At 47.0% G+C, this 15,034-nt stretch overlaps 1 protein-coding gene across 2 annotated transcripts in view; it reads right to left on the bottom strand.

Moving 5' to 3' along the window:
• USP42 (ubiquitin specific peptidase 42) overlaps positions 1-15,034 on the bottom strand; it is a 137,791-nt gene that overhangs the window by 26,212 nt on the left and 96,545 nt on the right. For both annotated transcript variants that reach the window (XM_082261879.1, XM_082261880.1), the window contains one exon: positions 9,383-9,474. In XM_082261879.1, coding sequence (XP_082118005.1) covers positions 9,383-9,474 — 92 coding nt within the window. The remainder of the gene's footprint in view (positions 1-9,382; positions 9,475-15,034) is intronic.

Raw genomic sequence — 15,034 nt, 5'->3', positions numbered from 1 at the left:
TGTCTTCTCTTGATTGTTGACTTTGACCCACATACACCTACCTCCTGGAGAGAGTTCTTGATCTGGCCAACTGTTGTAAAGGGTGTTTACTTCACCAGGGAAAGAATTGAATCATTCAGTCATCCACCATAGCTGTTTTCTGTGGTCTTCTGGGTCTTTTGATATTGCTGAGCTCACCGATGCATTTTCTTTTTAAGGATGTTCCAAACAGTTGATTTGGCCACACCTAATGTTTTTGCTATCTCTCGGATGGGTTTTTGTTTTTTCAGCCTAATGATGGCTTGCTTCACTGATAGCAACAGCTCTTTGGATCTCATATTGAGAGTTGACAGCAACAGATTCTAAATGCAAATAGCACACTTGAAATTAACTCTGGACCTTTTATCTGCTCCTTGTAAATGGGATAATGAGGAAATAACACACACCTGGCCATGAAACAGCTGAGCAGCCAATTGTCCCATTACTTTTGGTCCCTTAAAAAGTGGGAGGCACATATACAAACTGTTGTAATTCCTACACCTTTCACCTGATTTGGATGTAAACACCCTGAAAATAAAGCTGAAAGTCTGCAGTTAAAGCACATCATGTTTGTTTCATTTCAAATCCATTGTGGTGTATAGAACCAAAAATATTAGAATTGTGTTGATGTCCCAATATTTATGGACCTGACTGTAATCCCTGTGGACCACCAAATAAGGCGGACAGGAAAGCGCGGCCAACTGAGAGCCTATGCGAGCAGAGGTGATATCCACTAGGAAGGCAACCTTCTGCGACAAGGAAAGCAGAAAAATCTCCCCAATTTTCTCAGAGGGAGGCTTTTGAAGAACAAAACCAGATTGAGATCCCATGGCGGTAACGGTGATCTCCTCGGAAGAGCCAGATGAATCCCAACACCCCCCCCCCCCCAGGTCTGCGTACAAAGACCGCAGAGGCCAATCTGGTGCCACCAGAATGACCAGAATGCCTTCCTACATTTTAGGGGATCTGCAGGGCCAGAGGGGACCGGCCCGCGCCCCCCCCCCCCCCCCCATGTTAAAAATTTTCTGCACCGAAATAGTCAGTGCATGCGCATGCGCAAGTGCAGCAAAAAAAAATAATCATCCTCACCGCAGAGCATCCAAAGTTCGTGGCCACAGACCCAATAGAGTCGCTATATGCTAAACAGGGGAGGTCGCTGACCACAGTCCCACAAGGAGACGCCGGCTTAAGTTCCACAATAAGACCCCTATTAGACCTAAGGGTCGCCCACCATAAATGACATAGCCCCCTATAAAGGGGAAGAGGGGGCCTGCCGTGACGCAGACGCGCAGGCAGAATACCCCCACACAACAATGCCCCCACGGCACCCCCGGTTCAAGGGTGCGCCAGGCAGTCCATATGTTCACCCCCCTGAGAGGGGGGCAAACGCCCATCCGCTGTTCTATCACTCCGGTCAGCAGCTCAAACAGCCTGGTCAACAGCTCAAACTGCTTAGACAGCCAGCCACATTTGGGGCCTGATCCGGTTGCAAGTCCGCCGTCAGCTCTGTCCAGTTGATCAGCAGCTCGGACAGCTTGGTCAGTCACACAGACAGCCAGCTCTGCCAGCCGCGAGTAGGCCACAAGTCGCGACCTCAATTTTTGGCCTGATCCAGCCGCGTGAGGCATCCGCCGGTCGGCTTGATCAGGCACCTCCCTCACCTCCGTCGGGTTGCCCAGGCACCCGGTCAACCGTGAGTAGGCCGCAAAGCCAGGGACTAAATTTTCGGCCCGTTCCAGACACGTGAGGCGCAGGCCCGTGGATGAATATAACCTGTACACGCTCACTGGCTGGACTGGGAAACCTTAAGGATCTGTGATATCCAGTCCAAAACCCAGTCCGGCTGTTGATTTCAGTTCTCTCTACGTAACATAACTAGCTAAAAAATTTTAATTTTAAACAAAGGTTCAGTTTAAAATAAAAAAAAAAAAAGGAAAAAACTGAATCCTAGAGCAGAGTGAGTGGGTGTATGCCTTCAGAGACTGCCCCATAGGCGTGGTAAAGTTTTTTCCTGGCTAGTGTCCTCCTGCAGGGGACAGCATAACCCAATGGTTAAGAAGAATATCGAGCTGCGTCTGTCAACGAACGAGAGAGAAAAGCGAGTCTGACCTCCCAAAGGACTCTGTAGCTGCCAGATACACCCGAAACGCACAAACCACTTCCAAGGTATGCAAAGCAAGTTCTTGGGGATGACCCGGTTCGGGACACAAGGAAGGCAACACAATGTCCTCATTCAAATGGAAGTCAGAGACAACTTTGGGCAAGAATGATGGACAAGGACAAAGAACCACTTCATCCCTATGGACCACCGAATAGGGAATGGGACAGGATAATGCCACCCACTTCGACACCCTGCGGGCCAAGGTAATAGCCACCAGGAATGCCACCTTCTGGGATAACATAGGCAAGGGAATCTCCCAAATATTCTCAAATGGAGGTTTCTGAAGAACCGAAGGCACTAAATTTAAATTCCATGACTGCAAAAGAGACAGTACAGGTGGAGCCACATGTCGAACCCCCCAAATGAAGTTACAAACTAAAGAGTGCGTGGCTAGGGGGTTGCTGAAAGAAGATTGCCAGAGCAGACACCTGGCCGTTGATGGTACTCAGGGCCAACTTCTGATCAATGCCCTGTTGAAGAAAGGTTAAGATCCGAGCCACAGAAAAGGATCGAGGATGAGCGTCCATCGCCTCACACCAAGAAATGTACGCTATCCACATACAATGGTATATCTTGCTGGAAGACGACTTCCTTACCTTCACCATATTAGGGATCACTAATCCAGACAAACCTCTATCCCTCAGTACCTGGCTTTCAAGGGCTAAGTTATTAAAACCAGCGACTGTAAAGCAGGATGGTAGATCAGCCCTTGGGACAACTGGTCTTCTCTGAGAGGAAGCCCCCAAGGGACGTTTACGGACATCATGATGATTGGAAGATCCTCGCTCTTGATTCCTCACAGGATTGCAGAAGAAGCCTGAGCTGAGGATGATGCTGGCCTTACCAAGGCCGTTGGATGCCTACAGCGTCTGCCAGAGGAACCCGTGATCACGCCACGAACCTCGGTATCCTACTATGGCCACAAACCTGCTACATGAGCTGCATGTAGGACTGTGCAAACATAACGGTCTTGAAGGTGGATACCACCAGACCCAGAACCTGTATGCAAAATATTGAGAGAACTGTCTGCAACAGCAGCCGGTGAATCACAGTCTGTGGTTCTTGAAATTTTTACCTATTTTGTTACATTACAGCCTTAAGATCAATGTTTTGTTAATCTGAATTTTATGTTATAGATCAAAACACAATAGTCTAAGTTGATGAAGTGAAAAAAAATATATACAGTACATAAAACTATTTTTTTAGGAATGGAAAACAGAAAATTGGCATGTGGGTATGTATTCACCCCCCTTTGTTATGAAGCCCATAAAAAGCTCTGGTGCAACCAATTACCTTCAGAAGTCACATAATTAGTGAAATAATGTCCACCTGTGTACAATCTAAGTGTCACATGGTCTGTCATTGGATATACACCTTTTTTCAAAGGCCCCAGAGGCTGCAACACCTAAGCAAACACTGCCATGAAGACCCAGGAACTCTCCAAACAAGCAAGGGACAATATTGTTGAGAAGTACAAGTCAGGGTTAGGTTATAAAAAAAAAGAATCCAAATCTTTGATGATTCCCCAGGAGCACCATCAAATCGATCATAACCAAATGGAAAAAACATTGCACAACAGCAAACCTGCCAAGAGATGGCCGCCCACCAAAACTCACAGGCAAGGACGGCATTAATCAGAGAGGCAGCACAGAGACCTAAGGTAACCCTGGAGGAGCTGCAGAGTTCTATAGCAGAGACGGGAGTATCTGTACATAGGACAATAAGCCGTACGCTCCATAGAAAGTTTGGCTTTATGGCAGAGTGGCCAGAAGAAAGCGATTACTTTTAGCAAAAATCAAAATGGCACGTTTTGAGTATGCGAAAAGGCATGTGTCAGACTCCCAAAATGTATGGAGGAAGATGCTCTGGTCTGAGGAGACTAAAACTGAACTTTTCAGCCATGAAAGAAAACGCTATGTCTGGCGCAAACCCAACACATCACCCAAAGAACACCATTTTTCAGCAGCCAGGACTGAGAAACTGGACAGAGTTGAGGGAAAGATGGATGGTGCTAAATACAGGGATATTCTTGAGCAAAACCTGTACCACTCCGGGGTCATTGTCCTGCTGGAAGGTAAACCTCAGTCCTAGCCTCAAATCATGCACAAACACACTGCTAAAGCAACACTTGAGTGGTTTAAGGGGAAACATGTAAATGTGTTGGAAAGGTCTAGTCAAAGCCCAGACCTCAATCCAATAGAAAATCTGTGGTCAGAATTAAAGATTGCTGTTCACAAGCACAAACCATCCAACTTGAAGGAGCTGGAGCAGTTTTGCAACGAGGAATGGGCAAAAAATCCCAGTGGTAAGATGTGGCAAGCTCAGAGACTTATCCAAAGTGACTTGGAGCTGTGATTGCCGCAAAAGGGGGCTCTATAAAGTATTGAATTTAGGGGGGTAAATAGTTATGCACATTGACTTTTTCTGTTATTTTGTTTGCTTCACAATAGGAAAAAAAAAAAAAAAAAAAAAAGTTGTGGGCATGTTTTGTAAATTAAATGATGCAAATCCTCAAACAATCCATGTTAATTCCAGGTTGTGAGGCAACAACACACAAAAAATGCCAGGGGGATGAATGCTTTTGCAAGGCACTGTAGGTAATTCAATTCCCTGGCTAGGGATAGGGGGAACCTTAGGTAGTTCAGGAATCACTTGAACCTTTCCTGGGTTTTGCGGATCTCCTTAACGCTCAAAGAAGTCCACGGTTCCAGGAACCAGAGATGATGTCCCCCCACCCCAATAATGGGTGAGGGCAGACCTTCATGCTGAAGCGGTCATGTCTGCGTGTCCTGAGAAGCTAGCTCTAGGCTTACCAGACCAAGGTTGCTTGGAACCTCCCAGGAAAATTTGAAAAATCCATTTCCCTACAGGCCCCGGTCTGTGACAAGGCTCCTTCCTTTTCCTGGATTATGGAAGGAAGGTACTCTCCCCCCCCGCCCCACAGTGATACCATTAATGTCAACCAGGGTAGCCCCAAACAGGCGATTGCCTTGAAAGGGCAGATCAATGAGAGCTTTCTTAGAGGCTTGGTCTGCGGGCCAATTATTAAACCACAGCACGCGCCTAATCACCACCGCTGAAACAAAGTTTGGACAGCACAGGAGCGGTATCCAAAGCTGCATCACAAAAACTGCTGCCCATGGACCAACTGGTCCGCTAAACTAACATAAGCAGCGGGGTCCTGCTCATCCCCCAGGCCCTGGCGCGAAAGCTTGGCCCATTCAGTTAGGGTCTGAAACACCAGGACTGAGGCAAAGACTGGCCGCAATGTCAAACCAGCCATAGTAAACATGCTGCATGCCACAGCCCCTGCTTTCTTGTCAGCCGGGTCCTTAAAGGATGGGGATTCCTCTACAGGGGTCATGGTTGCTTTATTCAACCTGGAAACAGTAGGGTACAGGTGGACTAGTCCACTTCTTTAAAAGTGACTCCTCAAAAGGGCAAATGTACAGCAAAACGTTTAGGGACCACAAAGGGTAATTTTGGTTGTTCCCATTCCTTACAGGAAAACCTGTCAACATAAGCCACGTAAGGAAACCCCTTTGGAGTGCGACGTGACTTATGCGTACCAAACGACACAGCCACGTCTGTCTGTGGATACATCAGCCGCATCCTTCTTTTTTAAAGTATCACGTACTGCAGTGAAAGGTGCGGCTTCCAGCACTTTCATTCGCTGCTGCAACCATGGAGGGATCATTCTCACTATCGGATGGATCTGGGGGGTGTGGTATTATGCCCCTCTGGACGGGCCGTGTCCACGGCGGCATCAGGCTCAGAATCAGATGAGACAGACTGAGTAGGGGATGCTTCCTTCTGGGCCTTTGCTCACATGCCACTTCCACCTGGGACACTAAGGACTGCAGTCTGTGTATCCAGGGGAAGCTGGGATTCAGAGAGACCTGCCACCTCCATGAGGGGTCTGTGGGGGAGATGTGACCCTGAGGCTCCATAAGTAAAGGAAGATCTTGCAGTATTTAAATAATCTTTTTAGCACCACTAAAGGATCCCCCCAAGGTTCAGGGTACCCATCAGCAGAGAGAGAGAGATAAAAGGGACCCCCAAAGACTCACCCTAACGATCAGAGGAGCGCCAAGAATTTGAACCCAGCATCATCATCGACGCTATCCTTGTTCATGTGTCCCGGGCACAGGAAGAGGAAACTAAGGAGGAAGAGGAGGAGCTTAGTCATCTCCATAAGGCCTCAGTCCTCCAGCATCCTCGTGACATCCGCTACACAAACATGGGCGCCAACCGGAGACCAGCTAAACTAAAGGAAAAAATGACCCCCATGATATAATTCAGCTACACAGACATGGCCGCCAACCAGAGACCAACTAAGGGAAAATGGCCCCCATCAGCAAGCACATCGACACAAAGTTTAGAGCTTTGAGAGTGACCAAAACAGGTAAGATGTTACTTGACTTAGCACTGCACGGTCAGCAGGTATCTGGGATAGATTCAAACATTTTTAACAAAAATAGAGTATCACATCGGTTTCTTAGGGAACACATAATGTGCATAGTGTAATGAAATGCTTATGCTAATTATTCATTAACTGTTAATTTGGCTCTTAAGGGACTTCATGCACAATTGTCTACAAATTGTGTTTTATAGAAAGATTTCCGTACCTGCTGTAAAATATTTTTCTTTGAGTCCATACAGGGACACAAACTCAGAAACAGCAGGGTTATGCAGCTACCTACAGAAGATTGGAATGCTGACAAACAGAAAAAGTAAGCCAGCCACCATTTAATTCCACATTTAGCCAGGATGCCTCAGTTTTTTGAGAAAGCAGTACACAGAGCCAAAACGTAGAAAGTACAAAAATCTTACTCTATTGTTCACTGAGGGACACAGAAATTCAGAAACAGCTAGAACCTCCAAGAGGTCCAACTGAGGGGTTAACAACTTCCGCTGACAGACTTATAACGAATTCAGGCAACCATCTGTATTTCAAAGATATCTGAAGAACCTACACTGAATCAAGGCCAGATCAGATGAAGACCTTGCAAGATAGAGGAACTGCTATGAAGATGAGAAGGGCACAGAATGTTAACCTGAAACTCCAGGTCAAAGCAGAGAATTGCCTAATGAAATTTTCTACCCGAAGAAAGGAACAATGGGCTCCATTTAGCAAGAGTCTGGTGGACCAACCAACAACCCACCAAAAACAGGTGGGAAAAGAAAACTACTCAAAACAGGAGAAAACTAAATTAAACAATGAGATGTGGTCAACAGGAAAACAACTGAGGGAAAGGGTAGGGTGAGTGAGCGGTAAATGCACAAAGGCTAGACCAGGATGAGGGTATACTGTAACCTAGACCAACACACAAGAACACCAGAATCAGGATGAGCAGGGATCCTTCAAATTGAACATCTACGGTTTACAGACATAACTGCATTCCTGCCTTACCACTGACTATCGAGAGGAGTGTAAGGCCATAAAGCGATGGATCTCTCCTTTCAAAAGAGAAAAGAGGGGCACCCAAGTATTAAGTCCTCCCTCTTTAATGTGGGGACCATCAGTTAATGGGATCCAGAAGGAGATGTCTTACCTCTTGCAGAGACAATGCAGTTAAGAAAGAAACTCAGGGCTATCAAGTGAAGGACCTTGGACCACTCAACCCATCGCAAGGAGAATTCCTAAACCTTCTTGGAGATTTGGAGATGGTCAGGCAACCCCTGTGGTGGTGTACAGAGTAGATCAGGTCAGAAGTCTGATACAGGAGGATTCCCTATGGAATTGGGAACTGTTGGTTCTGTTGAATCAGAACTGAAGTTCTAAGCATGAGGAAGATACACCCAACATGAAAACAACTTCAATGATGATGACCCTATACTATTAAAGATCCCAGGTTCTAGATTACAGATTCCTTGTGAGGATACCAGATAAAAGCCCCCAGATCCCAGATCTACTAAGTGAGTATGGGTTGATCACCTGTAGTGAAGAAACTGCTCTCTGTATTAAAAGAGAAGACATTTTGTTCTGCACTATGGAAAGCAACTAGGCCCAATGTGAGGCAAGGCCTTGAGTTGCAGGCAGAGAAATGTGAACAAGTTATTGTAGTTAGGCAATGGAACAAGACTGGAGACCAGATGATCCAAGTGATGGTTCAGAAGCAGCATTGGGATGATGCTTCCTCTATAAGCGCTAGAGAAGGGAGGAGAAGAAGCACCTGACAGATGTATATGCTCAGACACTCAGCATGAACACCCACTGGATTAAAACCAGTGATGACCAAATAGGCACACAACAGTATAGCTTCAGCCTGACCTGCCTTGCTCACCAAATGAGTCTTCAGAGACAGGGTCACACCTGTGGCTGGGCAACAACTCTGGATGCGGAAAGCATTCTGTGACCAACACAGAACACAAAGGTCCCAATGCAGAGCCCACTGCCTGAAGGGTCACATTACAGGCTAGCCCCGCAATGGTCCGAGTATGGCCTTGGATTCACCAAATCAGATAGCTGCTACATAGAAATCAGCAATGTAGGTATCTTTATTGAACTCAGGGAAATAAAAATACCAGTGGTGTACCAAGTTCATTGAAAACATCAAGAAAAAGGAAAAAGTACTATAACATAAGGCTAAAAGCAAAATTGCAAAGCAAAAAAAAAAAACACCATAAAACACGACATTCAATCTCCTAGGAGACAATGGCTGTGTATAGAAATGTTTATACAGCAGCTGGCTTAAAAAAAACTTTGCCAGAGTCCCAGTTTCCTCTAGGCAGCAGTATACCCTGAAAGTTTCAGAATTCCTGTACCCTTCAATTGATGATAGAGAAACCCTAAAACGGTTCTAAAGCATAAACATTTTTATGTAAATGCATTCCTTGCATTAAGGTAAAAAATTTTTAGGTAATAGAAGTTTCACCCCCTACACACTTACCCGAGTCCTCATTCCATCTAGCGCTGTGCCCGCCAGGAGCAGCTCTCTATTCACTTCCTGGTGAACCATTGCCTCCTGCTGCTGTCAAAGCCAGTGACGAAATGCAGACAGCGAGGTTGGGGCACTAGAATGCATAAGTGCCCCCATAGGAAGCGGCTTCCTATTGGGCACTTGCCGGAGAAGAAGAGCTAGAAGCACTGGCTGGGCACCTGCTAAGAGGTGGTTTCGGGTATGTATAAACCTGCTTGTAAATGCAATAAAAAAATAAATAAAAATCATTTTAATAACCCAAAAAATATTTCTGTATTACCTCTGCTCTGATGCTGTGATTTCACATGCATAGCTTGATGGTGCAGCTGATGAAGCGGCCTTCTCTGTGACCAGAATGTATGAAGATTCAGTCTAAAATTAAAAAATACAGTATGCTGAATTTGTCATACAAGCAGAAAATTCCTTTTGGATCTAAAAGTAAACCATTTTGAAAAATCATCAAGCAGTATCAAAACAAAACATCTTTGAAGTGCAGTAACCTACAGCAAACAGTCTGATGTGCTTCAATGAGCTAACAGTAAATCGAGGGACACAGCACTCCATAAATCATAACTACTGGGTTATATTGCCTCCTCCAGGAGCCATCCACAGCTTGGTATATAACCCCCCCCCTCTCTGCTCTAGGTAATCAGTTTAGTAGCAATCAGTATTAGAAGTATCAGAACTCCATAGAGGGGTAGGTGCTGTGTCCGTCGTTGAACTGGATGAAATGGATTTTACGGTAAGTACAAAAATCCCATTTTATCTCTCGTTCATCGACTGACACAGTGCTCCATAAATCATAACTACTCGGACGGCCAAAAAACAGTGCCAAAAGGAAAATGAGGGGTGGGGAAAATAACCCAAGGCTAAACATAAGAGCCCCTAACCAGGACACCACAGGAACCTTAATCGGGTCACAGGAGCCCCACCTAACAAAAAGGTTTAAAGAAAAACACCTCTCAAGAGAGAAAAGCCCCTCTTAAAAAAGCAACCTGCAAAACTTTGTGGCCAAAAAAAAGCATCCGCAGATGCCAAAGTATCTACCTTATAGAATTTTGTAAAGTTATGCACAAACGACCAAGTGGCCGCCTTGCAAACTTGTGATATTGATGCTTGATGACAAAAGGCCCAAGAAGCACTCCGTGCCCGAGTAGAATGCACTGTGACAAGGAAAGGTGGAACCTGACCTTTAATGGAATAGGCCTGAGTCACCGTCTGTCTGCCCTTTTCTTGGTCCGTCCGTAACCACAAAAAGCGAGTGACCTACCAAAGGACTCAGTAGCTGCCAGATACACCCGAATCGCAGGACCCACATTCAAGGTATGCAAAGCAAATTCCTTGGGATGAGCCAGCTTGGGACACAAGAAAGGCAACACAATGTCCTCATTCAAATGGAAGTCAGAGACAACTTTGGGCAGGAATGATGAATATGGATGAAGAACCACTTTATCCCTATGGACCAATAAATGGGGACTGTGACAAGATAATGCCGCCAATTCTGATGGCCTGTGGTTGGAGGTATTAGCCACCAAGAATGTCACCTTCTGGGATAACGTAGGCAAGGAAATCTCCTGAATATTCTCAAATGGTGGTTTCCGGAGAACCAAAAGTACTACATTTAAATCCCATGATGGCAAAAGAGACCGTACAGGTGGAGCCACATGTCGAACCCCCTGAATAAAAGTATGAACTAAAGAGTGCGTGGCTAGGGGTTGCTGAAAGAAGAATGCCAGGGCAGACGCCTGGCCCTTGATGGTACACAAGGCCAACTTCTGATCAACACCCTGTTGAAGAAAGGTTAAGACCCGAGCCACAGAAAAGGATCGAGAATAAGCGTCAATTGACTCACACCTAGAAATGTACGCTTTCCACGTACAATGGTATATTTTGCTGGAAGACTACTTCCCTCGACTTCACCATTAGTAGGGATCACCGATTCAGACAGATTTCTTTCCTTCAGTACCTGGCTTTCAATAGCTAAGCCATTAAAACCAGCGACTGCAAAGCAGGATGGTAGATCAGCCTTTGGGACAACTTGTCTTACCTGAGAGGAAGCCACCAGACTGATTGGAAGATCCTCCTCCTTGATTCCTCACAGGAATTGCGGAAGAAGCCTGAGCTGAGAATGATCCTGGCCTTAAGGTGGCCCTTAGATGCCTGTGGCATCTGCCAGAGGAACCCGTGATCTCGCCACTAACCTCGGTATCCTCCTGTGGATCCGAACCTGCTAAAGGGGCTGTTTGTAGGACTGTGCAAACAGTGTCTTGAAGGTGGATACCACCAGACTCCAAACCTGTATGCAAAATGGGAGAGAGAACTATCTGTGTGATAGTAGCTGGTGAATCACGGCCTGTGGTTCCTGAAGTTTGTCCAGAGGAAGGACCACCCTGGTCAGAATTAGAATCAGACCTAGGTAAACCAATTCCCTGGACAGGGACAGGGGACCTTAGGTACTTCGGACATCATCTAAACCAGGGATCCTCAAACTACGGCCCTCCAGCTGTTGTGGAAATACATATCCCATGAAGCATTGTAAAACTCTGACGTTTACAGACATGACTAGGCATGATGGGAATTGTAGTTCCTGAACAACTGGAGGGCCATAGTTTGAAGACCCCTGATCTAAACCTTTGCAGGAATTAAATCTGCACAAAGAGACTCAGGACCTAAAAAACATGAAAAAAGGACAAGCTTTGTCCATTTTTTGGGTATCCCCAAAATAATGATTCATGGATCCCGTTGACGCTCATGAAGGAGGTCCACGAGGCCAGAAACCAGTGAAGACGTCCCCCCACCCTAATAATAATGTGTGAGGGCAGATCTTCATGCTGAAGGGGTCTTCTCTGCGGGTCCGGAGAAGCTAGCTCTAGACTATGGCAGGAAGGTACTCTCTCCCCCCCCCCCCCGATACCCTTTAATGATGGCATCCAGGGGAGCCCCAAACAGGCAATCACCTTCAAAGGGCTGATCAAGGAGAGCTTTTTTAGAGGCTTGGTCTGCGGACCAATTCTTAAGTCACAGCACACGCCTAATCACCACAGCTGAAACAAATTTTGGACAGCATAGGAGCTGTATCCAATGCTGCATCACAAATAAACTGCAGCTCATAGAGCAACTAGTCTAATAAATTAACATAGGTGAGCGACAACCCGCTCACCCCCCAAGGCCCTGTTGCAAAAGCTTGGCCCATTTAGTTAGGGTCTGAGACACCAGGGCTGAGGCAAAGACTGGCCACAATGTCAAACCAGCCATAGTAAACATGCTGCGTGCCACAGCCTCTGCTTTCCTGTCAGCCAGGTCCTTAAAGGACAAGGATTCTTCTACTGGGATCATGGTAGCTTTGTTCAACCTGGAAACAGGAGGGTCCACCACTGGTGGACTAGTCCACTTTTTTAAAAGTGACTCCTCAAAAGGGTAAACGTACAGCAAAACGTTTGGGGACCAGAAAGGGTAATTTTGGTTGTTCCCATTCCTTACAGGAAAACCTGTCAAAATAAGACACACAAGGAAACACCTTTGGAGTGCAAGGTGACTTATGCGTACCAAACGTCACAGCCACGTCCGTGGCTATATCAGCCACAGCCTCCATTTTTAAAGTCTCATGTACTGCAGTGATAAGCGCGTCTACCAGCATTTTTTAATTGGCTGCTGCAATGATGGAGAAATCATCCTATCGGATGGATCGGGGGGTGTGATATTAAGCCCCCCTGGATGGGCCACTTCCATGGCGGCATCAGACTCAGAATCAGATGAGACAGACGGAGCAGGGGAAGGCGGGGTATGCTTCCTTCTGGGCCTTTGCCAAAACACCACTTCCACCTGAGACACTAAGGACTGCAGGACCACCATCAGTGCAACTATGGGAAGCTGGGGTTCTGAGGGACCCACCACCTCCATAAAGGGGTCCAGTGGGGGAGATGTGACCCTGAGGCTCCATAGGGAAAGGAAGACCTTGCAGTACAAAAAACGGAATTTTTGTAAAATCTTACCTGTAAAATTCCTTTCTCTGAGTCCTCCGACAGTCGCCGCCTCTTCATATTCGTCACATATGGGGTATTAGACTTTGCTCCGAAGGAGTAGCTAGGCAACAGAATATGTTAACAATAAAGCTTTAACATATCCCACCCTCAAGGGGTGGTCCCCTCAGTCAATACCCTCCTACTTCCTGCAACCATATCTCAGTTTTAGTGGAATAGCAGTAGAGTATACATTCAAACCCCAAAAGAGGGGCGGGGGCGGCGACTGTCGGAGGACTCAGAGAAAGGAATTTTACAGGTAAGATTTTACAAAAATTCCGTTTTCTCTTACGTCCTCCGACAGTCGCCGCCTCTTCATATTCGTCACATATGGGGACGTCCCAAAGCAGTGCAAACATGAGGGGTGGGAAACGCATCCGCGCCGAAAGGCAACGCAGTCTCCACATCAAAGAAAGGAACCTTACCAAAGGAAGGAAACCAGCTGGGCAACAGCAAAAATAAGTGCTCAACAGGAGCAACAACCCAGGAAAAGACAAAAAAACCAGGGGATACAAAAAAACTATCCCAACAGCCAGGAGTCCCCAACAAGGGACCCTATGGAACAGCCGCACTAAGAACCTTGCGGCCAAAGGAAGCATCCGCCGATGCCTGAACATCTACTTTGTAGAATTTTGTGAAAGTGTGCACGGTCGACCAAGTCGCCGCCTTACACACCTGGGCTACAGAAGCCCCATGACGGCAGGCCCAAGACGTACTCAGAGATCTAGTAGAGTGCGCCTTCACAGGCACAGGGGGAACCTTCCCCTGCAAGGCATAGGCCTGTTCAATGGTCTGCCTGATCCATTTGGCGATGGTAGAGGCCGAAGCCGCCATGCCCTTCCGAGGACCCTCTGGAAGAACAAACAAGGAGTCCGTCTTACGAAAAGACTCAGTCGATTTAAGGTAAACCCTTATCGCCCGAACAACATCCAGAGAGTGCAATCTCACCTCCTTTGGATGTTTAGGCTTCGTGCACAACGAAGGCAAAACAATATCCTCGTTAAGATGGAATTCCGAAACTCGTTTCGGCAGAAAAGAAGGATTAGGTCGCAAGACCACCTTATCCAAATGAACAACCAGGTACGGAGACTTGCAGGACAAAGCCGCCAGTTCCGACACTCTGCGAGCCGAAGTGATCGCCACCAAAAAGGCGACCTTTTTGGACAACATAGACAACGAGATCTCCCTGATCTGTTCAAAAGGAGCACGTTGTAACACAGATAGAACGAGATTCAAGTCCCGAGGGGGCAAAGGATCCCTCCTAGGAGGAACCAGATGCCGCACACCCTGAATAAAGGTGCCAACCAAGGAGTTGGAAGCCACGGGACGTTGAAACAGAACGGCCAGCGCAGACACCTGACCCTTTATCGTAGCCAGCGCCAAACGCCGATCGACACCCGTCTGAAGGAAAGACAGCACACGGGAAACCGAGTACGTGCGGGGTGAAAACCCCCTGGACTCACACCAGGCAAAATAGGCCTTCCAAGTACGGTAATAAACCTTCCCCGAGGAAGACTTCCTCGCGTTGATCAAAGTATGAACGACCTCTGGAGAGAGACCCTTCTCCTTCAGGACCTCGGTCTCAACAGCCAGGCCGTCAAAGCCAGCGACTGTAAAGCAGGATGGTAAATCGGTCCTCGAGACAGTAGATCGTCTCGAAGAGGCAGACGCCAAGGGGCGTCGACCGCCAGATTCACGAGGTCTGCGTACCAGGACCGGCGAGGCCAGTCCGGTGCCACAAGAATCACCGTGCTGCGTTCCGAGTGTAACCTGCGAAGGAACCTGGACAGCAACTGAATCGGTGGAAACGCGTACATCAGCCTGTACTGATGCCACGGGGCCACTAACGGTTCGACGCGTCTGCCCGAGGGTCGCGCGTCCTTGCCACGAACCTCTTCACCTTGTAGTTGAGG

Source organism: Pelophylax lessonae (assembly GCF_965119305.1).
Source record: "Pelophylax lessonae genome assembly, chromosome: 6".
Lineage (NCBI taxonomy): Eukaryota > Metazoa > Chordata > Amphibia > Anura > Ranidae > Pelophylax > Pelophylax lessonae.
The sequence above is the reverse complement of the archived record's forward strand: the minus strand, read 5'-3'. Positions and strand labels throughout refer to the sequence as shown.